At 37.0% G+C, this 23,210-nt stretch overlaps 2 protein-coding genes across 2 annotated transcripts; both read left to right on the top strand.

Moving 5' to 3' along the window:
• Window positions 1-138: 138 nt before the first annotated feature.
• On the top strand, window positions 139-19,276 carry LOC104228252 (N-terminal acetyltransferase A complex auxiliary subunit NAA15). Its single transcript, XM_009780691.2, has 26 exons — window positions 139-323; window positions 1,251-1,329; window positions 3,184-3,266; window positions 3,395-3,544; window positions 4,486-4,601; window positions 5,667-5,772; window positions 6,504-6,575; window positions 6,654-6,769; window positions 8,030-8,162; window positions 8,899-8,976; window positions 9,053-9,106; window positions 9,215-9,285; window positions 11,097-11,151; window positions 11,237-11,332; window positions 13,306-13,434; window positions 13,553-13,635; window positions 13,714-13,944; window positions 14,171-14,303; window positions 14,381-14,488; window positions 14,840-14,971; window positions 15,731-15,787; window positions 15,905-16,002; window positions 16,127-16,185; window positions 16,295-16,406; window positions 16,523-16,623; window positions 18,622-19,276. Exons 1-26 carry the CDS (start codon window positions 273-275, stop codon window positions 18,825-18,827), a joined length of 2,709 nt encoding a protein of 902 aa, XP_009778993.1. The 5' UTR covers window positions 139-272; the 3' UTR covers window positions 18,828-19,276.
• A 1,095-nt stretch (window positions 19,277-20,371) lies between these two features.
• On the top strand, window positions 20,372-22,349 carry LOC104228253 (uncharacterized). Its single transcript, XM_070170444.1, has 3 exons — window positions 20,372-20,497; window positions 21,439-21,516; window positions 21,594-22,349. Exons 1-3 carry the CDS (start codon window positions 20,372-20,374, stop codon window positions 22,347-22,349), a joined length of 960 nt encoding a protein of 319 aa, XP_070026545.1.
• Window positions 22,350-23,210: the final 861 nt, after the last annotated feature.

Raw genomic sequence — 23,210 nt, 5'->3', positions numbered from 1 at the left:
CTATAAAGAGAACTATAATTAGCCATTCCAGTTGGAAGTTGGAGTAATAGGTTTTAATTGATATAGGAGTAGTAAATCCCTCATTTATTTATATTGATTCATAAGCCTGGAGCGCTTCTACTTGCCTAATTCCTTACTCTGAGTCGGGTTGCAGCAGATAAAAAGCCACTCTTCCTATGCCCTCCACCTTCCTATTTCTCTATCGCAGCCCTTAAATTATAAGAAGCCCTCACTTTCCACTTCCAATCTAACCATCTTTCACTATCTCAGAAATGGGGGCTTCGCTTCCTCCCAAGGAGGCCAACCTCTTCAAACTCATCGTTGTAAGTAATTAATTCTATCTTTTACTTCAATCTATGCTTTATAGTGAATTGTTTCTAATCGAGTTTTATTTGTCGCATCAAGTTCTATTCACACGTAATCTTTGTCCATTTTAAACCCTAGATTTTATGCCAGTTACTTTATTGACTTTTCAAGATGATTGAAACATTCGAATTTGGATGTCTGATTTGAATTTTGAATGTTACTTCAATCCTCACTTAGCTCTGCCAATTTGAACTAATACTGGTGACTATTCATTCGGTCAAAATACTTCTTTGGATGGAGTGACATATTATTGTTGTTGTTTTCCATATCAAGCATCTGTTTTGAGTGAGTTTAAAATGGCGCCGACTGAATAATCTTAAAATTGAGATTATTTCCATGAAAAAGGTATTTTAATAATGCTAATGCTTTGTATTCCTCTGCCATTGACACAAGTCATCATCCTTGTACTCGTGTTGAGTTAGTTGGTTAGAATTTTCTTCTTTCCTATCTGGTCATGTGATGTAGAGAAGATTATGATTGCAGGCTGACATGCATAGACTTCATTTTGAATGCCATTATTTGTAATGTTTGAGGCAATTGCCGATGCCAATGATAAGCTTCAGTTTAGGCTTTTGAATCATTCAAGTTTATTTTGGTCGTAAAGTAGCAGGAGTCACTTGTAGGACTTCACTATCAAGTCATAAGAAAATAGCTTTTTTTGATAAAATAATAAAATTTAACTTTGTTATCTGACTAATATTAACATAGCTTAGTTAACCACATAAGACAGCTAAGTTAATTTATTGGGAATCTATGTCCTCATTTTGACTACCTTTGACTTTGACTTGAAAAGATGATCTGACACTACTTTTATTCTGTTCTGGTCATTGTTATGATTGTTGAAAATATGGCTAATTTGATACCCTATTTCTCAATTCCTGCAGAAATCATACGAGACCAAGCAGTATAAAAAAGGACTGAAAGCTGCTGACACAATTCTCAAGAAATTTCCTGATCATGGAGGTAAGTCCAATTCTATTGCGGCATATCTAGAATGAAAGTTTTAAAAAAGGTGACGATTCTGTTGGACATAAACATCTGTTTGTTCATTTTAAAATTCTTTTGTACATCTATATGCGGTGGTGACTTTCAACTTTAAAGCCATTTCTACCATGGTAGAGTGTCAGCTTGAAATAGTTAACTAACTTCACCTGTTTAAAGCATCTAGCTTGTTCTCTCCGCGGTAGATGCTGGAAGGCAGTAGGACATAATAGCCATCTGAGAAGCAACGAGTTCGTTTGATACCAAGGCTAGAAGTCCTAAACTTGAGGGCATATTTCTAGTTGGTGCTATGTACTCTCCTTTTTGTTGCTTAATGATATGAAGATGGAGAAACACACACACATGCCAGTTATTTACGAGTCTTTAGGCCCAGTCAGGTTTGGTTCAGTAGCAGTGATGGATGAAGTTGGTCTTTCGGGGACATCCATAAATTGGCACTGATAGATGCAGAAGTCAGCTGTTGGCGAAATGGGGGTTGAGAACTTTGTAATCGGTAAAGGGATGAAGGATGGCTACTTATGAGAGTCAAAGGCTGTAGGCATCTGGGCTCTTATCCTTTAATTTTTTTGGATTTGCCGTTCAAACTGCTATCATTCAATAAGTTCTAGTGCAAGTCGTGAAACCATGTGTGTGCAGGGTGAGAGATAGAGGAGTAGAGCTTGAGCAATATATATAGGGGTTATTTTGTTGAAAGGGTAGTTAAAGCTAGCAGTTGATAATTGATCGATTTTCCAAACATATATAATTATGTGTACAGAAAGTGCGTTCTTGTGGTACCAGTACCAGTTCCAAAAATTCCAAACTGGACTACTATATCCTGATCATACTTGGAGAAAGGAAATGGTGGCCACATGCAATGATCAGTCGAAATCATTAGCTTACCACTTTACCAGTTCAAAATGAAATGACTTACTAAAAGGTATAAAGCATAGAAAATTTTGTGAACTGTGGACATACACACTTATCTTATTGTTTCTACCAGATTTAAACAATTACCGTTGGGGATTTCTCGTGCAAAATGCTCCTTTCCCACACTTCAAGAAACTACTACTAAATGCCCAGCAATAACACACTTGAGACACCCACTTCCTCCACTGCGATACCCTCACCCATAACCATGCCGCCTCTGCCACCACCACCGTATTGATTACCTCCACCATCGCCATATCAACCATCACAACCACTATAACAACCACCTCCAAGTACCTATCAAAGAAAAAAAAAATCAACCACCTCCAAGTGCCGTATTCACTGCCCTAACCACCATCACCAACTCTGTATCTACCTCCTTCACCGCCGTATCCCCACCAATGTATCTTCCACCTCTACTGCCGTATCCCCCGTCACTGCAACTATCGCCACTGCCACTGTTGTTGGAGCTGCCTTAGACAGGTCCACCACCAGCTGTGACGTTGATAGCCTTGGTATGTGGCCGTTGTCTGTGGATCAACTTCGAACTAGATGGCTTCAACTTCAACTAAGCTATGAAAGCCCTCAGATCTGATTACATATCTTGGCCACTGTCATTAGGAGTAATGAATCTGGAACTTTGGCACTGAACCACCTCACAGAACCTTTGAACCTAATTCCCTGTTCGCTCTCCAACGTCATTGTTGTCTCCCATAAAACCCTAAAGACCCTAACAAAACCATAATCTATTTTCATCTCCTGATATTATCACCAGTGTGGCTTTTGACGATGTGGTAGCTGATGTACTGTTTATCGATAAGACACCCATATTCTTGATGACTATCATTTTCTCTGTGGCTTTCTAAATGCTGATGCTATTGTTTTACTTTATGCTGTGGTTACCAGAAACATTGGCAATGAAAGGATTAACATTGAATTGTATGGACAGAAAGTCAGAAGCATACGAACTTGTCCGGCTTGGATTGAAGGTGTAGTTTTTGCCTTTTTTTTTCTTTCCTGTTTTTTTTTTTGAATTTTCAGAACAAAAACTCCTAGTCCTTTAAGTTGGATTCTAGTTTGTGATGTTTTGGAATTAATTGCCCTTCTATCTTTGCAGAATGACCTTAAGAGCCACGTTTGCTGGCATGTTTATGGTCTACTATACCGGTCTGATAGAGAGTACCGAGAAGCAATTAAGTGCTATCGAAATGCCCTCAGGATTGATCCTGACAATATTGAGATATTGCGAGACCTATCCCTTCTTCAGGTGAGACTCTTCTTAATAACTGATCTGGTTTCAGTTTTTGTTCTTTTTTCTTTCTTTCTGAACATTTGTGCACTTCAATTTATCTTTCTTTCCCCCTTGAGCTCGTCAAACCTAAAGCCTCATGAACGTGTTTGCTAGTGCTTAATATTATGTGTTTAAGTTCTTCCCCCTTGTGTCCCTTAAGGAGGTAAAGCTGCTCCACAAGTAGTATAGTAAGCAGATTTTATAGGAAGTTTTTGTATTAGAAAAGGGTGAACTAGGAGTTCGTCATATACAGTTATAATTATTGCCATTATTTTTTCCATTGGTACTTAGTTTTATTTTCAAGCTCACACATACTTTGGAAGCATATTTGTTGTGATTTTCCTTGTGACAAATATATTTCTCATTACGTATTTTATGCCTTCTTTCATTGATCCAAGTGCTGTTTCTGGAGTCTTACACAGTGATGGTGTTCCATTCCTTCTGTTGTTGGTCCAACTGCAATTTGACATGTGCTTATGCTCATATCTATTATCTCTATAGCATTTCAGCAATTCCTTTGTGTGCTCTTCTTAAAACTGTACTGTATTTGATGTGGCATATCTGTCATCTTCATCAATTGGGTTCTTAAGACACTGCTTATTACATAGAGCTGCTGATTTTTCAGAAACTTGTAAATGTGAAAGTCTGGCCCATACGGACTGCATATTTTGTTTTATTATGTGCTTCTGTGAATTGCTCTGGTTACTTGATCTCATCTTTGTCTGTCTAATTTAGTCAGCGGAATGGCTTCTTTACTAATCATCGGCCTTTAAAAGTTTAGTTATTAGATTTATAACTAAGAGCTTATCCAGTACCAACTCTAGAATAATATATTCTGTCATGCCGACTACCTTTTCCGTTCATTGTTAAGTTCACCTATCCTGCTCTGTCCAATTTATGCGTTGATTCTTTTGCAGGCACAAATGCGTGACTTGGAAGGTTTTGTTGAAACAAGACAGCAATTGCTCACTCTAAAACCAAATCATCGTATGAATTGGATCGGCTTTGCCGTTGCTCATCATTTAAACTCAAAGTACGCTTTGCTTCTAGTTTGGAAGAAATAGTTACTGATATATTAGAATTTAGACGTGTGTTTCCTTCCTGTTGACTTTCTTTTGATGCCCTTTGAGGACTGCTGCATTATATGTTGTTCATTTTGATGTTCAACATATGTGAGGGATAATATCAACACCTAAATATTGTTTGAATGGAAATTGGGAGTTGATCTTTTCTGCTAATCAGTACCAAGGAGGTAGCAAAAGCCTGCAAAATGTGGATTTGACTCTTATCACACGAGGGAGTCCAAGTCCAATAAAACTTCTTTTAATAATTACAATGTCCCTCCTTATAAAAAAAAATAAAATAATTACAATGTTCCTCCTACAGCAAAAATATACATTTTGAAGACATTTGACTTTACAATAATGAAATTCTTTTTTCCAATCTACAAATCAGGAAATTGGCAGTTGCTTGGAGTCCTCTTACTTATTTTTTTCTTTTAATTTCAGTTTCTCTTGTTAGATTCCAGTAATAGCACCTCTTTTGAATTTATGTGTGGACAACATTTAGGTTGCTTAAGTGGTTAATTTGTTATTTAAGTCATATTCATCATTTAGCTAATTTGCTTCAATAGAATAAATAAGACGACTTTTAAGATACTTGAAGCATGAAGATACCAGAAATGTTTTATCACTTGGTATGCTGTACTGTTTGAGTCTTTCTTATCACTTTGGCATGGACTGCTATGCTGTTGAAAAGCAATGAAATAGACCAGAAAGGAAAAGAAATAAAAGTCGTCATAACATTTGAAGTCTGATATAGCTACTGGGTGAATATATTGCATCATCAAAACTTCTATTATCTAGTGTTTAAGAGGAAGTTAATCGTTTTCTTTCTTGTAATCTTTAGTAAGTTTCTTTTGCCTGAAAATACTTGGTTGTTTAGGCAGTTTCATGCATGGTGGTAATAGTATCTTCTTGTTGCTGCTATACCATTTATTTCACAAATATTTCGGCCCTTGAGATTCAATATCATTCAGTTCTATACTTCTATTATCTAATCTGTGCATGTTGAGGTAGTTCCATTTGTTATTTGTTAGTGGATCAAAAGCTGTTGATATCCTCGAGGCATACGAAGGGACTCTTGATGATGACTATCCCCCAGAGAATGAACGTTGTGAACATGGGGAGATGCTCCTGTACAAGGTAACAATCGCTGCTAGGAATAGGGTTTTACTTTTGTTTAAGATTTTTCCTAATCTGGGCACTGTGTTTGGCTGCAGTAAAGACTCTTGTGCAAAATACAGATCTGCTTTAGTTTGGTACTATTAAGGTTTTGCACTTTTAGGCTTGAAACTTACCATAGCCTGATTTATTTAGAATTTGCTGTTTCAGAAATTAAATGGAGTAGAATGAGAATAGTTTTTCAAGCTGGAAATTTTTCAGGGATGTACTGTCAATAAAATGAGTCAGATGGTGTAGGTTTTCTACCTTTCATATACATTGGGGTTGATTTAGCTCCATATGCAGAAAGGAGTCTATCCGTGAAGTATATCCCATAGTTGCACTTTGGACACATCCGTTGTAATGTTTCTGATTATTACTGTTTGGGATAACCTGAAAGTGCTGCCTAGGATAGCTATAGAATCGTGGTATAGTCATGCAAAATACTTAACCTGCTATATATCTGGGAAGAACATTTTGGATGATCATGAGTCATGTAAAAACATTTTGGTTCTTTAATCACTGATTTTGTTTAGCTAGTAATTTAATGTAGATGAGTGTTTTCTTTCATTTGGGGGGGGGGGTGTTACTGTTTGGGATAACCTGATGCTCGCATTGTTGAGTATGAAGCTTTTAGATATTAGTTGCCTGTGAAGATGATGTTGTTTTATTCCTGTAACTTCAGTGTCATGTGTGCGTATGAACTGTTTCAGATCTCTTTATTAGAGGAATGTGGCTTTCCTGAGAGGGCTCTTGAAGAATTACACAAGAAGGAGTCAAAGATGGTGAGTACATAAAATTTAGTCCCATGAAATTGTTTTCAAATTGGCAATGGGTATTGACTATATATTTTGCCGCCTTAGGTTGACAAATTGGCCTTTAAGGAGCAAGAAGTTTCAATTCTCTTGAAGCTTGGCCGCTTCGAGGAAGGTGAAAGATTGTTCAGAGTGCTTCTCACCATGAATCCTGACAATTATAGGTACATAATTATCTAATTTGTTTGTTGAACTTTGCTGTGATGTAGCATTTATCTAATAAAATCACTGTCATCAGGTGAAACTATACCTAAATCATTTCTATTTGTGCAAATCTTTCCTTTCAAAATCACGTGTTGGGTTCAAGATTTGTATTTGGTGCGGTTCTCCTGAGTCATTCTTTTCAATAATTATGCCAAGTACAAAATGGGATTTTCCAATTCATATTTCTGCTGTTTAGTAAACTGTATTGGAACATCAGGAAGAAACTGATTTGTGATACTCGGAAGATGTAGTGTTTTGTCTTTATTTGCATCCATTCAGTTTTTTTTTTTGGTTTCTTTTGTCCTTTCTGTTTTGGAGGTCTTCTCTGTTGTTCTCTTTCCTTTCAGCAGAAATCAGGTTTAAAAAAAAACACATGCAACTACTGAGAAGATCTAACAAGCTTCTTAATTAGTTGGTTTTCGTAGCGTCTGGTTTGTGTTTGCGAAGTGTACAAATTAAGCAAAAATACCTAAAATAATTGTTCACCTCATGATTCAACGTCCAGGTTAACCCCTTTTCTTTGATTAGGTAAATAACTTCATTAAAGATAGGGAGAATTCCTGTATGCAAGTCACATACCAAAAAAGTAGAGAACCTACAAAAACAAAATGATCCTCCCCAGGAGACACCCAAACTTCTATACAAATTTGCACCTCATGGGTGCACCAAAAGGAAACAAGGGATAAAAGCCTATTCCCCAACTGTACAAAGTCTTTCTCTATCCCAAAAAACTCTCCTATTTCTGTCTCCATACTACCCGTGAACGTGCTAGTGGAGCAACCTTTAAGGGTTTTGGCAAGGGCCAGGAACATCTGTAAGGTTGGGTAAGGGTATTTCCTGGTATCTAAGGTCTAAAATGAAACATCATACCTCGTATGTGTTGGGTACAAGGTAATCAAGAGAAAGGGGAGGTGAGTCTGAGACTTCCTTTGTTGCCTGTTTGGTTTGTATAACTCTGTTAAGTCAATGAAAGGAATCAATATTAAGTTGGATCGAGTTATGAAATCGTTCTTTTAATTTTACATTGGTTCTTCTCATTTCCCTCTTTTCGAACACTCAGACTCGGGTATGTTGGACTGGTTTCTTATAATTGCAGGCATGCATTTGTACTTCTCATGTTGCTGCACTTTTTATTTTCTTGAATAACACGACATTTTTCTTGTGTTTACTCTAATCTGATGAATTAACTGTCCCCGCCATATGTTCTGTGTAACTTTCAGATACTATGAAGGTTTACAAAGATGTTTGGGACTGTGTTCTGAAAATGGGCAATATACCGCTGATGAGATTGATAGATTAGAAACTTTGTACAGAGCACTTGCCCAGCAGTATAATAGATCATCTGCCGTAAAGGTAATTGGCTTTATCCTGCTTAATGATCTCTGCTGATGCTAGCCTTTATGGCACATTTTTGATGTTTTTTCAACATGACTGATGACACCTTTTTTAATGTTAAACAGCAAACTTTTGTTGATATTCTACTGTTGCACAGGCTCAGTATTTTGTTTTATGTCCTAAGCATTGCGTTTCAGTTGCACAGGCTCAGTATTTTGTTTTATGTCCTAAGCATTGCGTTTCACTGAATATGTTCAGCAAGTGTAGGATATAACATTTTGGCTGTAGCATATAGTTTATGTCACATGCAATGAAAGAACTAAGGACAAGACAGTGTTCTTGGTGAAGGATTTCCAACTTGGTCTTCTTTGGAGATTTTAGTTGCACGTTTGTTACATTGCTCCTCACTTTCTAATGTTATATTCCTTGTAATAGGGGCACTTATGTATTTTAAGTGGAGAAGGGTAGAGGAGTGGGCCCATTATGGCATTATTTACCGTCTAATCATGCGCCTCTAGCCCTCGAGGATTTCTCGGTTATCAAAAAATAATATAACTAGAAAATGAAGCTCTTGTGTAGTACTAGCCAAAATATTCTCTTTGTTTGCTTGTGGACAAGTCATGATCTTATTTTTCTGATGTAGGAAAAGTGATGATCTTATTAAACATCATTTTTCAGTTTGCATAATTAACTTCTCTGTCTATTTGTTTCTTTTTCTTATTCCTTTGTTTCCTTTTTCTATGTTCTTATGCAGAGAATTCCACTTGATTTTCTCCGAGATGACAAGTTTCGGGAAGCTGCAGAAAATTATATTCGACCTCTTCTGACAAAAGTATTTAGACTTCATCCTGTTGGGTTTCCTTGGTCTTAGAGCTGAGCTAATATTTCTTTTGCTGATGCATATGTAGGGAGTTCCTTCTTTGTTTTCTGACCTTCATCCTCTATATGATCATCCTGGCAAGGTTAGTGCAGATGCTCCTTGATTGCTTTGACGTAAAAGAGAATTGCATGGTTAATGTAATCCTGCTTATTTTTTTGATTAATGTTTGCTTCTCTTAAATCTCTTACAGGCTGATATTCTAGGGGAATTGGTTTTGAAGCTTGAGCAGTCACTTAAGAGTACTGGTGGATACCCTGGGAGGTATAAAAATGCCCCTTTTTTTGATCTATGTTGCACTATGGCTTGTTTCTTAATTACATGGAAGGAATAACTAAATTGCTGTTGTGACCCTGTTAACTGCTTCTTAGTCATTTTCATCTCAGCAAGAAGCCTGACTAGTCTGTGTGCTTACCATCTGGTACTATCTCAACCCTTCTTAAGATCACCTCGAGGGCTTGACAGTCTCTGATGAGTATTCTGGGTCAAGATTAGACCCGTTTTGAAGAAGTTCCTGTGATAGCTAATTCAGCGTTATGCAAATTTGGCAGGACAAAAAGATATTCAAATACAATTTTGAAATTACGGTGTTTCTTGATAAGTATTACCAATTTCCAGTTCTTTTTTGGAAACTATTTTAGCAGAAGTTATTTTCCTGTGTCTTGGGGGTAAGCGTTGTATATGTATGTTATATTGAGCGTGTCGAAAGAAGAAACACGATTTTAATGAGTTAGTGACATATGGTCATGCGATGTACAGTCTCCACAGTTGTCGGAACATCACATGATATAGTTGCGCATCTAGCACTCAGAAAAAAAGTTAGAGAAATGTATTTTTTTTTTTAAATTTTTTTTGGTGAACTACATCACTCTCATTGAACTCTACATACTTATCACATCGAAATTCTATATTTTGCTTCTCAATCCTCAAAAACATACTATATCTTTGATGCACAAACAATTGTGTATTTTGATTTTGTTAATAATCCAGGAACTAGTGTGGTGTATAGGTTGTATACTATGTTAAAATATTTTATTCCTCTTTTTCTCAAACTTTGTTTTGGGGTAAGGGAGGCCTTGGGGGGGGGGGGGGTCCTGTATGGATTGAAGTTACTGTTCAACCCTCTTTGTTTTCACTTATTATCTTACCTATACATATTTTGAATTTCTTTATTTTTGAAAATGTTACACAGTTTAAAAAGGGTAGCTGAAACGTTCCTGAAAAGTTTCAATTTTTAGTTAATCAAAAAACTTATCATGAAACTTGAACTCATGGGAATTCTTATACATGCTCTTTTCTGAGGGATAATTCTTATATATCCTCTTGAAGATGTATTGCTTGTGTTAGACGTCAACTACCATATTTAAGGTGAATATCCTGAATTGCTATATTTCATATAAAGAAATCCTCATCAGTATTACTCAATTACTGCCCTATGTTCTCGCCGGATAATGTACTTCTGTTAGTCAATACAACTTTACGGAGGAAGTTTGAGCCTTGAGGACTGAGCCTTTGCCCTTTTGTTATTTGATCAGATGATTTGTTCTCCATTCTTATTCTTCAATCTACATAAAGGGCAGCCTGGTGCACTAAAGAGCCGCTATACGCATGGTCCCGGGAAGGGTTGGACCACATTGGATATTTTAATTTACATGGATAGGAAAAAATTTGCTAGTCCATAATACTTTTAGCTTCGAAAACTTTGCAAATGCATTGCCTTTTCTTGTGGAATCTGATAATTCCTCCTGCTGATGCTCTGTTGTTATAGTCATTGCCATTCAGGAATCTCGAAGGCACTATTGACTGCTATTATCTATCAACTGTATATAAAAAACCATGTAACTTGGAGTAATAGTAATTGAGTAATCTCAAAAGCCATGTCAATTAGCCAGGCTGCAGTTGAGAATTCAACTAAAACCAAATCAATTGGGACACAATTTGCCTTTGTTAACTTGTAAACGTAATTTGTATTCGTGTGTTCAATGCCTATCTTGATTCCTTTTGGTCTCTGTGGGCTTTGCTATGTTTATTTAGGGTTATATAGTTATAGATGTAACTTTATGCTTTAAATGCAGTGTGGAAAAGGAACCCCCTTCAACACTTATGTGGACTTTATTTTATTTGGCTCAGGTTTGCTCAGTGTGCTCCGTATTAGTCAAACCTTTCTTTCTTTCCTTTTCACCTTCCCAATTGCTGAATAACTATGCTCCTGCAGCACTATGATAGATGCGGCAAGTATGACATTGCTCTTACTAAAATTGACGAGGCAATTGAGCACACTCCAACTGTAATAGATTTATACTCTGTCAAGGTATATTGGCTTATTATCTTTTTATTTTTGTTACTTTTGTGTCCTTTTGACTTTACTGTCCACATTTGTATCTTGATGTTACTTTCCTTACATGAAGATGAGCTTCCATATTTCAGATATCATCAAACATAAATGTTTAACCAATATTATGCTCTAAAAGTGTTGTGAAGTAATACTGAAATCAGTCTTTTCCCTTGTTGAACTGTTGCTTAGTTTGGTGCAAAAGAAAAACAAGTAACGGATTGGAATTGTTGAATTAAATTCTTTTGGTCTACGTCAAGTAAATAGTAGTTTTCTGGAGGATTTTTGCTTTGTTCAAGATTCTAAAATGAAAGGGGGCTATCCAGTCTCTTTCCCTTTGTTTTTTTTACAGTGGAACCAAATGATCCTTTAAATTTTGCACCCTAGGGTGTGGTGTCCTTGAGCCGGGGTTCACCCCAGCGGGGACAAAAAAAAACGCCCTCGGCTAAATGTGTATTTTACTTAGAGCCGACAAGGAGTTCCGTTAATAATTGGCCTTTTTGATCCTTTTGGAACAACTCAATGAACTTAGTAGATTGTTTTAGGAGGCCCTAATGACTATAGATCGAATTTATCCAATTTTTACAGTGCGATGGTTGGATGTTCACGGCCTAGCTATACGTACCGTCTTTTTTTGGGGGTGATTTTTTCTCTTGTATCCAAGACTTGGTGGTGGAGTTACCTAATAAGTGTGCTGTTAGGAGATAACAGATATCCAGTGGAGTAGCCGAGGTGCGTGCAAGTTGGCCCGAACATCACCATTATCCAAAAAAAGAAGAAGAAAAAGACGATTTGTGTTACACTTGTATTACCACCGGTACTTGGCCGGTCTCCATTTCAGTTTTCTTAGAGATTGCATGTTAGTGTAAGGATAAGTGTGAGATTTAAAAACCTCTAGTTTTAGAGAACACCTAAAGGCAAATTATTTTAATACATGAATATGGGTGATGATAGAGTGGAAAGGAAATCTAGGATTTGTACCGTGACCTCAACTAGTTTGGAATTGAGGCATAGTTGACCGATTGATATTTAAGACTGGTGACATTTACGCACTATCCAATAACACTAGACCTGTTACTAAATGTAGGAAAGGAAAAGGAACATGAATGGTAGTTATCCATTTCTAATGTAGCTGATAGAGTTTTATATTTACATCTGAGAAATCAACTATGAGTTTTGGCTTTTAAGATGATTGCTGGATTTCTGAATTGCTGTTTATTTGTTGCTCTTTCTGATGTTATCTGCTTGAAGTTGGATCTGTAGGATCATTTGGAAAATGAAGGAGCTCCACTACTTCATATAAGTATTGCAAGGCTTTACTTCTTCTAGTAAACTTTCTTCATTTTGTCAAAGCTCTAAGTTTGCTACAAAGTAACCTCTCTCCTTTATCAATAATTCTCCTTTGTGTTTCACCCAAGTATGGGCTTTGGCTGTATTTCAAAATTTCCCTTTCAGTGTTAGTATTGGCACCAAACTCATTGAAAATCTGTTAATGATTTCGAACTCACTTTCATCTTCCCTTTTTGGTTGCCCCAAAATTAGGCCTTTGTTTACCATCTATATTAAAGATATTATTCACACATGATAAATTGTGTGGCTTGGTTTATCTCGTCTTTTTGGTGATTATCATTTTCTTGCATGTTTTGTGATTCTCCGTTGTCTTTTGTAATTAGCATTCTTTATTAAAAGAAAAGCCAAAAATTTACCTTGCAAGGTTCACATTGGTGAGAGGCCTATTAATACTATGGCAAGTTTTTTGACATTGAAAACTTTGAATGAACTAGTTACTTGACTAGTAATGGAGAAGTGTACTTTCTTCTTTCCTCTGAAATTCTTTAATCATGTTCCAGGATTTTGGTACCTGGTGTAACCTAAGATTTGTTTAATAAATCATTGCTTGTGCCTCATGTATCTACACTTGAATAACCTTTCTTGTTTTCTGTTCAACACAGAGCCGCGTACTAAAGCATGCTGGTGACTTGACAGCAGCTGCTGCACTTGCTGATGAAGCTAGGTGTATGGATCTTGCAGATCGATATGTTAATAGCGAATGTGTTAAGCGTATGCTTCAGGCAGATCAGGTGAAGATCTTTGTTATGTTATCTCTTTAGTTAACTGTATTTTCTCTGGGAGTTCTCAATTCTTGTGAATTACCTTGGCTTCTAATTTCTCTTCCAACTCCTTCGTGCTGGACTGAAGGTCACATTGGCTGAAAAGACTGCTGTACTATTCACCAAAGATGGGGATCAACACAATAACCTTTACGACATGCAGTGCATGTGGTAGGTCTCTTCTTGGATCCCGATCATGATTTGAAGTTCTGTGTGTGAGCATCTTACCATTCTTGTTTAATATGAAAGGTATGAACTAGCATCAGGGGAAAGCTATTTTCGCCAAGGTGAGCTGGGAAGGGCCTTAAAGAAATTTCTGGCGGTCGAGAAGCATTATGCGGATATCACAGAGGACCAATTTGATTTCCACTCTTACTGCCTAAGGAAAATGACTCTGCGGACCTACGTGGAAATGCTGAAGTTTCAAGATCGGCTTCACTCACATGCTTATTTTCGCAAAGCAGCTTGTGGTGCTATCAGGTAGGCTATTGACTTGCTCAACCTTTAAGTTCTTGGTTGCCATCAACTATGTGGTGCTATTTTGCATTATAAGTGACGTTTTCTGTTGAAGTAGAATGGTAGAAGATTGGAATAGTCTTGCTTATAGTGTCCTAGCTTTCCCATTTGTTTACCTGCAAGCATACTGAGAATTGCTGCTGCTGAAGCTTTTTATGTCTTGTTATGCTTTGTTTTGCCTGTACATCAGATGCTATCTGAAGCTGTATGATTCTCCTTTGAAGTCAGCATCTGAAGAGGATGATGAGATGTCTAAGTTGCCTCCCTCTCAGAAAAAGAAATTAAAACAAAAACTGAGGAAAGCAGAAGCACGAGCTAAGAAAGTACTCGAATTTGTTTGCTCTTGCTCTTTGGAAATTTTAATGTAGTGTAGGTGCCTTAATCTTTTGAATGATTTTAGGAAGCAGATGTTAAAAATGAGGAATCCAATGCAGCTAATGTTACTAAATCAGGGAAGCGCCATGTGAAGCCTGTAGATCCTGACCCACATGGTGAAAAATTGATTCAGGTATTGCCTTTTCTGCCGTCTGTCACATCTTTTAGGTATGAATTGTCTTCCAGTCTTTGCACAATATCTTGGTATGACTTTAGAGCAGTCAGGAGAAACTATTCCATAATCTTTTTGTGGATTTAATTAAGCTGGATTATGTTGTTGCACTTCAGATTTGAATTTGGATGGAATTTGAAGTTTGACATTTTGAGTGATCAACATCTGTTACTTGTGATGTCATATCAAACATTTAGCATGCTAAAAAAATGCAAATGTCCAGTAAAATGGAGAAGAACAAAGTTTTATAATTTCAGCCACTCAATATTTTCTGATTTTGACAGAGTATTATCTTGTCCCTAAACCTTTCAGATTGAAGATCCTCTGGCAGAAGCTTCAAAGTACCTCAAACTTCTCCTAAAGCACTCGTCAGATTGCTTGGAGACACATTTGCTGTCCTTTGAAGTAAACATGAGAAAGCAGAAGATCTTGCTAGCGTTGCAGGTAGTTTCCTTTATAATTTGACTGGAGGTTGGAAAAATTCTCCTTTCCTTGGCCCAAGATTTTGTCAATTTTCTATATTTTTAATTTTTATCTTTCTCAAAATAAAGAAATTTATATAAGTTTTATATTGCTATATCTTTGTAACATAGTAGTGACCGTGCATTTAGTTAACAGCTTGAGATTACTATGCTTCCTTGTCTTCCCCCCTGGATTAGTTATCCATTGCTAGTTGTATCTGGATTAAGGAATTCTCATCTTCCTTTTCTGCTGTAGCGCACACAGAAAAGAAAATGAGAGAATGTCACCATAAATAGTTGGGTCATGTTCAATGTAGATCCTTAAATGCTCCGCCATTGAGTATGTTAAAAAGGATGAGGTAGACCTCTCATCATATGTAGTTTTCTCAAAGACTTACATAGAACATAATGAAAGCATGGAATCAATTAATCTTTATAGCCGATACCGAGAATTAAGGTTTAGTTATTATTGGTACTTTTGCACCATGTCCGGGATTGATAGGGGCCCTTTTAGTTTTGGTTAGAGATTGTATGCCGGTGTCAGGATGAGTGTGAGGTTTAATAGTATTCCTAGTTTCACGAATTTTAGTGTTAGAATGGAACGGGTACCTAGACGTCACGTAATGGTTATTGAGGAATCGTTTGCCTGACCCTCATCTAGTTTGAGTTTAGGACATACTCATAATACTAGTTGTTTTGTGAATACTGATAAACAATCTCTTTGATCTTTGCTCTTTTCCAGGCTATAAAGTATTTAATGCGGTTGGATGCAGATGATCCAAAATCACATCTGTGCTTGGTATGCTTTTTTTGGTATCAAAATTTTTAATAATATGATTGTTTTATCGTATTCATGCTTTATTTCTCAAAGTATTCATATTTGCTTCTTTCTCATATGGACTATGATCTCTTGCAGATAAAGTTCTTCCATAAAATTGACTCCTTGCCTACTCCAGTGACTGACACTGAAAAGCTCATCTGGGGTGTCTTGGAAGCAGAGCGACCTACCTTTAGGTTATCTTGGATGACTTCCCTTTCTCTATGTATCTTATGTTTAAATGTTATAAATGTTGATATTCTACATGTTGGATCTTGTTATTAGACTAAGTTTTCTTATGTTTCTAATTGATCTTTTCAGTCAGTTGCACGGGAAGTCTCTAATTGACGCAAACAACACTTTTCTTGAAAAACATAGAGGTCAGTCTCTGGCAGGAATATACTTTATTACTTTATACACATATTTTACATCATTAGTATTTTCTCATTCTTGCTGAACATATGATTTCTCATTGCGCGTTATTTGCAGAATCGTTGATGCATAGGGCTGCTGTGGCTGAGTTGCTATATGTTCTGGAACCAAACAAGAAGGCTGAGGCTGTCAAATTGATTTTAGACTCGGCTAATGATCTGGTTCCTATGTATGTTTCTGCTTTCATCACATTTAATTTGTATTATCATCACATAGCTAATAATATTTCTTTATATATGCGTGTTAGCAAACATCAACTCTATTTTAACTTTTTCTCCAAATTAGAGATGGGGCACAAGGAAATGTCAGTTCGTGGAAACTGAATGACTGCATTACAGTTCACAAACTCCTCGAGACAACTCTGGCTGACCGTGATGCAGCATCCAGTAAGTTCTTTACTATTGCCATCCTTCTCTAATTTTTCGTACTGTACATCTTGTTACTTTTGTCAGAGGTGAGGACAGTAATCCTTAGATTGGGTTTTATGACCAGCAACTCCCTTGTGGTTTGAAAAGTTTCACTGTCCTTTTGAAATTATTCCAAGTTAAAATGGGGTTATATGAGACCCCTATGGATCTATGTCCACAATGGATGATGCATCATGATGCTTATACATGTTGAAGAAGTTTCTGCCTGTCATACAGTGCATATGCCAGAAATTTCTGCTTTAAAATACAGCCAGATTACAGAAGGTTTCCTTTTCTTGATAAAGCAGATTACAGAATGTTTCTTTTTCGTTCTGTTAACCTGTCATGATTTTCCCGTAGTTTTCTTAGGGGTCGTTTGGTTGGAAAGAAGTTATTCCGGGATTAATTATCCGGGATTAGTTATTCCACCTTTTCATGGGGATAAAAGAACACTACAATACCCGGATAACTCTTCTTAAATTTAGCCCGGGATTAATTATTCCTTATCCCTCATACCAAACGAGCCCTTAGAGGTAAAAGAGTATACATATTCCTTAAACCTATGAGAAGATGGGGCATGCATATGCTACGTGCATGTCCACCTATATTAATGAAAAAGAAGTCTTGACAAAATCACTAAACCTTTTTCCACTGCACTGTTTATTCTCGGCATATAATCGTGAATATTCCTTGATTTCTGTGATTACTTGTCTTTGCTTTCGTTTCGACCTTCTGATTACAATACTCAGTTTTAGTTTTGTATCTTTGTATTTTTGCTTTGGTTTTCTAATTGGTGTGCTTGCTGCTGCCCTTCCTTTTTATCTTTCCAAAGCCGAGGGTCTTTTGGAAACAACCTCTCTGCCTTCTTGAAGGTATGGGTAAGGTCTGAGTACATACTACCCTCCCCAGACCTCACTTGTGCGATTTCACTGGGTCTGTTGTTGTTGTTCTTGTTGTTGTATATAATCGTGAATATATGATTGACTTCAGAATGGCCGAGTGTATCTTCTTCAGACCACTATTAACTTGTAGTTCTATCAATTTTCTCCCCGTCCAAAAAAGTATGACGTATTCTTTACTTGTGCGGAGTTATAAAGTTTGATGTGTGAATAGTTTAAAAAAAATTGAGTTAGGAGTAGAAGCGTTTAAAGTTTGAAAATAAATGCATCAGTCAATGATGTCATCTCAGTGTATAATATATATGGTCTATCTTTAAATTTTGGATGGAGGAAAGTCGCCATATAAGGTAAGAGTTAAAGTGCTCAGGGAGACTGGACAATTTGTACACCAGTGGATAGATTTTGTTACCATCCACTTGAGACTCCTATTGGTAAGGCCCACGTAGATAAATAGTAGTGGCATGAGCCATAGAAACCATCTTGATCGTTTCTGCTCTTCTTAGCTCAAGTGGATATGTCTACATCCAAACAGTCTTTTATTTTAGGCCAATACACTAATCAATATTAACCTTAACTTAATCTTCATTGGAGTTGAACGAGACCATCTTGCTTGGTACACTTATTTAATAGCTTGTTTATTTGAAAAATATGCATCTCTGTGTTTCAGTGAATTAGTGTTTGGGGGTGCGCTCCCACCCAAACCCCCCTTTAATCTCTGATGAAATTTTGGGTAATGGTATTATAAGCATCAAAGTAACAAATGATATAGATCCTCCGTGTCCATCAGGAGTGACACCTAGAGGAAATGGCTTTGTGGTATAGGCAAAGCTTCTTTAAGTCTTTCCATGGCCTGTTGTTGAGGTAAAGTTAAGTGCATGCATTTGTTTTGACTCTGGTTTTGGTATATCGCTGTTGTAGTCTGTTCTTTTTTCATGTATTCCTTTTCTGTTGATTTGGGTGGTTGCTGGGTATACTAATTTTCTGTTGATACCTTTTTGTCAAATACATCAGTAACAGTCAATTTTACATGATATTTGGTGATTCTCTGGGTGCTGATGTTTTTGAGGCATTGTTGTAGGATGGAAAGTTCGTTGCGCCGAGTACTTCTCGTACTCGATTTACTTTGGAGGTATTCAAAGCTCAGCTGCTACAAGTTCAGCTAACAATCAGATACAAAAATCCGCTGCAAATGGAGCTGTGGGCTTAAATGCTGATGGAGATTCTTCTCTTTCATCAAATGGGAGATTAGAGAAACTAAACGCGCTTAAGGATCTACACATCTGATTATACACATTGACCTGAAGTAATCTCTCTTGAAGAGTGCTGGAGAAGCTAACGGGAGTTGTATCGAGCTTCTAGAGTATACACTGACATCAATAGGATGGTTCGATAGGAAAATTTTCAGGTCTACAGAGGATGTTCTTGTTGCTTGTAAGACTGGTTCTCTACCCCTGATTTTGACATGAAGATGGTAGTAGCACTCTCGTCTTGCCAGGGGTCGGGTCAAATACCAGGAAAGTGTTTGTGGCTTGGCGCAAAGCATTTTCAATGAAATGTGAGCTCTCAGAAGTCTTATGGATCCTGCATTCAATCAGCATAGAAAGAAGATGACTTCAAAGGGCGTGTTGTATTTTTCCATTTAGTTCTCCAATTTTTATTTGTACAAATGCTTCTATGTGAAATAAATTTTGCAATAGTATTATTATTCAGAGAAAATGATAAATTTATGCGGCTGCAGTGCTGTTTTTCTTTTAGTGGATGTAGAACTAACTGGTTGGAGGGGTATGTTTGTCATTGCGAGGAGCTAACGGGGCATAAATGTTTTTCTCCTGAAAACTTTCTCGAGTGGCTTGACTAATGTGAAAGAGAGGGGCTTAACTAAAGTTTAGAACGTTGGTCTCGAGGTGGATCCTTTGTGTGATATTTTTCTTCTGTATTTTTCTTTTAGAAAGCTTCATGGCAAATAACTATCTGCACATCATCCTATGCGGGCTGCGTAAATTTTCATTACTATAAGAGTCCCACATTTCTTTCATCAAGATTGCTAAAGCAATAGTTAAGTGAATGTTTAATTAAGCCTAAATTGCAGATATCTAAGCGTGCTTGTGAAAAGAAACGGGTTGGTTGACTGCATATATCTTAAGAGATTGACTAATATACTACTCTTATGGTAATGTGAAAAAAGATTTATATTATCAGATTACTTAAAAAGTTAGTTGAAGCAAGCATGCTTTGGATGGTAACTTATAGTATATGGTAAAAGTCACTTTTACCGGTAGATAATAGTGTTATTTTTCTTATACTTCTCTTTTGGTCAATTACGATCATTCTTGTTTTCCTTTTGCACATTTTCTTTATTCTAATTTCCCCCACTTTAATAGTTCATATGTCTGATCCGTAGGGATTTAAGACCTTTATTACAGATCCGTCGTTAAACTTTGTAGACAAATTTCTGAATATTTCTGATATAAACAAATTTATCAATATTTCTAGAACATCATATTTTATCTTTTTCGATATCTCAAGTTTTAAGTACTAAAGACCGCATTAATGACAAATTACTTTGAAACCTGCCTCATACAATTGTTGGAAAAAAAGTACTGGCAATTAATAGCATTTGAACACGTGTAACAAAGAGGATCCTTTCTGCCCTTTTGCAGAGCTCAGTCCTTTACCCAAACTTAGTAGCCTGCAGTCTGCTGTTTTGTGTGAGTGAAAGAAGTAGCGTGCGTCTGCTGTTTTGTGTGAGTGAAATAGAGAAAAATTTGAACAAAAGAGAGAAAAATTTGAACTTTTGAGTAAAGCAAGAAAAAAAAACCCAGAGAAAAATGGGTAAGAGAGGAAGACGAAGAAGAGATGATGCTGGGAGTGAAAGTGTTAAAATGATGAAACTAGAATCCAGACTAAACGCTGCTTCATCTCTTCAAGCTGCACTATCAGTATCACCACCTCCGGTTAAACTCTTCAGCTCTACATTTTTTTGTGTTCATATCCTCCTTTTCTGGTTCAGAGAAAACAAAGGGTTTCTGTGGTAAGGTTGTATTGCATGTCACGTTAACTAAAATGTCTATTAGCAAAAATAAAAATAAAAAAATAAATCTAAAATGTGTTAAGAGAAGTGTTGAAGAGGTCAAGTAGTTTTAGGATGTATGCTCTGTTTTAGAGGTAGAGGGTTTATTCATCTCAATCATATTGCTAAAATTGCAAATGACTCCTTTTAGAAAAGATTCTGAACTGAAGTTCAAAAGGATTTTGGTGATTTAAAGCAAAAAATAGCTGTGGTTTTGTCTTGAAAATTCTGTCCTTTTACCAAGCTCAATGGTGTGCAGTGCTGTTTTGTGTGAGCGATAGATTTGTGCTTCCTCTGTTAATCCAAAAAGAGAGTGATAGCAAGATTTATCTGAAAAACTATCATCTTTGCTTGGGACCCTTTTGAGGCGATCTTGTAGAATTTAAACACATGCACATAGCCAACGCAACGGAAATTAAACAAGGAACGTACCTTCAGCCATGGTTGTTCAAGTGACGTGGGGAATTCCTTGGAAGAACCTTGAGAGAAAACCTAAGGAGTCTTCTAGCCTGTGCCTGTCGTAAGATGCCAGACTAATGGAGTCACAAACCTATTGACTATGCCACTCGTCAACTTCACAGTCAAACATATTCCTTCTGAAATTATTGTAGCAGATAGAGAAATATAGTTCAGTGTCTGACATGCCAAAGTGGGAGTATATAACTTTGGGTGTGACTCTGCAGAATGAGGCTGTCATGAGTATTTATCTTTAATCTTTATATTTCTCAACATTTTTTCCGCGGTCCTTTCTGATAAAGTTATGGCTTAAATAGTATACTTCATTTAATAACGAATTCAGTCTAAACTTGGTTTGTTATTCTACAGGCGTCGTATTCTTCCAGTGCTACTTGTGACTTTCCTGCTCACCCTATCACTGGAATCTCTCATGCAACAAATGAGAAGGTTGATGATTCCGTGCATGCAGAACTTAATCATCATTCTATTCTATCAAACCATGGTATTTGGATGTGGAGAATCAGCAACCGGGGCACCACACTGAAACAGCTTCTTTCCCTGAAGTTGTAGCTGAGAACAATGCAACACAAAGTAAGGCTGATATGGTGTTAAATGCTAATGCCACCGAACCAGAATCCGGAAGCAGCCAGAGTGGTGCGCATCCAACAAAAACCATGAGCCTTAACCTTACAAGGATGGCTGCACTTATGAATGACTATTCTTCTGATGCTGATGAGGTTGGATCTCAACCTGCTCATCTGTCCGTCGTGGTTAACGGTTACAGAGTTAAGGAGGAAGCAGCACCTGTTCTCCAGAAAATCTTCCTCAAGTACGGAGACATTGCAAAGAATAGCTCTTTCTCTTCAGTGAATATTTCTTCATCGCTCCTGGAGTTAGTTTGCGACATCTATAAGAAATTGGAGGAAACAGATAATTTCCGAAGCATAAACCCCAAGGAGCTCCAATCCATGCTTGATGAAGTTAGAGATCTCGAGTCTGCCAACCTAGATGTAGGGTGGCTCAGTCAAAGGTTGAACGATATCTCTCAGGCCAAGCAACTTGTCAAGGACAGTCGCAAATTGAAGGAGGCAAAAACGAGGAACCCCGCGGGGATGGAGACAAGCAAGAAAGAGCTGGAGGAAATGAAGAGTGGGCCGCTTGTGTTGCAACATGCCATGTTTTGCAAGAAAGAATCCGCAAAAAAGAGGATGAGTTTGGCATTGCGCGTTGTGAAAATGAAAGGATCATGCAGCAGTTTGAAGATTCGAAGGCCAAGGTGAATGATTTCCTCAAACAGTCCTTGGTCCATGACCTTCTTTGAGCAGCCTGGTGTTTGTGATGTCTTTTTTTGTCTTGGATAGGACCCTATGATTGGTCTTTTTCAGTACTTCTTAATCCCTTTGCTAGTACTAGGAGTTCTATTATCCTATACATACAAATTGTTATTTTTCACCCCAACTGCATATGAGTTGTAGAAGAAAAATGACTAGTTTAATTTGCCATTTAGGTGTGGAATGAGCAGAGATATCAGTACTCTCTTAGTAGCTGCATTGCAATTTAATTAAGGGAACAAAGGATGTTTACTTGAGTTATTTTCTCCTTATCCTTCTTTATTTCCTGCGAGTCCCAAACTTTTTTAATCATTTTTTGGACAAAAAACACTTTTGTTAACGGAAATTTTGCCGTTAAAGTAATTCGCAGTATAGTACTGCGTTTTACTTAATTTTTTTTTTGTAAATCGCAGTACTATACTGCGTTTTACTAAGATGCTGGGCACAACTATATTTTATTGAATCAGTTCGCAGTATTATACTGCGTTTTAAGTAAAACGCAGTATAATACTGCGAACAACTTCAATAAATAGCCCTTCTTCTTCCTTGGACCACTGAACCGAAGGACCTCAAAACCTTCGATTCTGCTGGTCCCCCCTCCCCCCTGCGTAAACTTCAAAAAAAAAAAATTTTTGGGCCCCACCCGTCACCTAAAGAGCAAAGAGTGTAGGTCCCACATACAAGACAAGCTTTGGATTCCTTCTTTCGGGTGCGAAAATTTGATTTCAATCAAATTTAAAAAACTTAAATCGAGGTATTTCAATTTTGTTTATGTCGAAACTCGTATAGTACATGCATATTTGTATTGTT

Source organism: Nicotiana sylvestris, chromosome 3, assembly GCF_000393655.2.
Source record: "Nicotiana sylvestris chromosome 3, ASM39365v2, whole genome shotgun sequence".
Lineage (NCBI taxonomy): Eukaryota > Viridiplantae > Streptophyta > Magnoliopsida > Solanales > Solanaceae > Nicotiana > Nicotiana sylvestris.
This window is presented reverse-complemented; position numbering and strand designations above follow the sequence as displayed.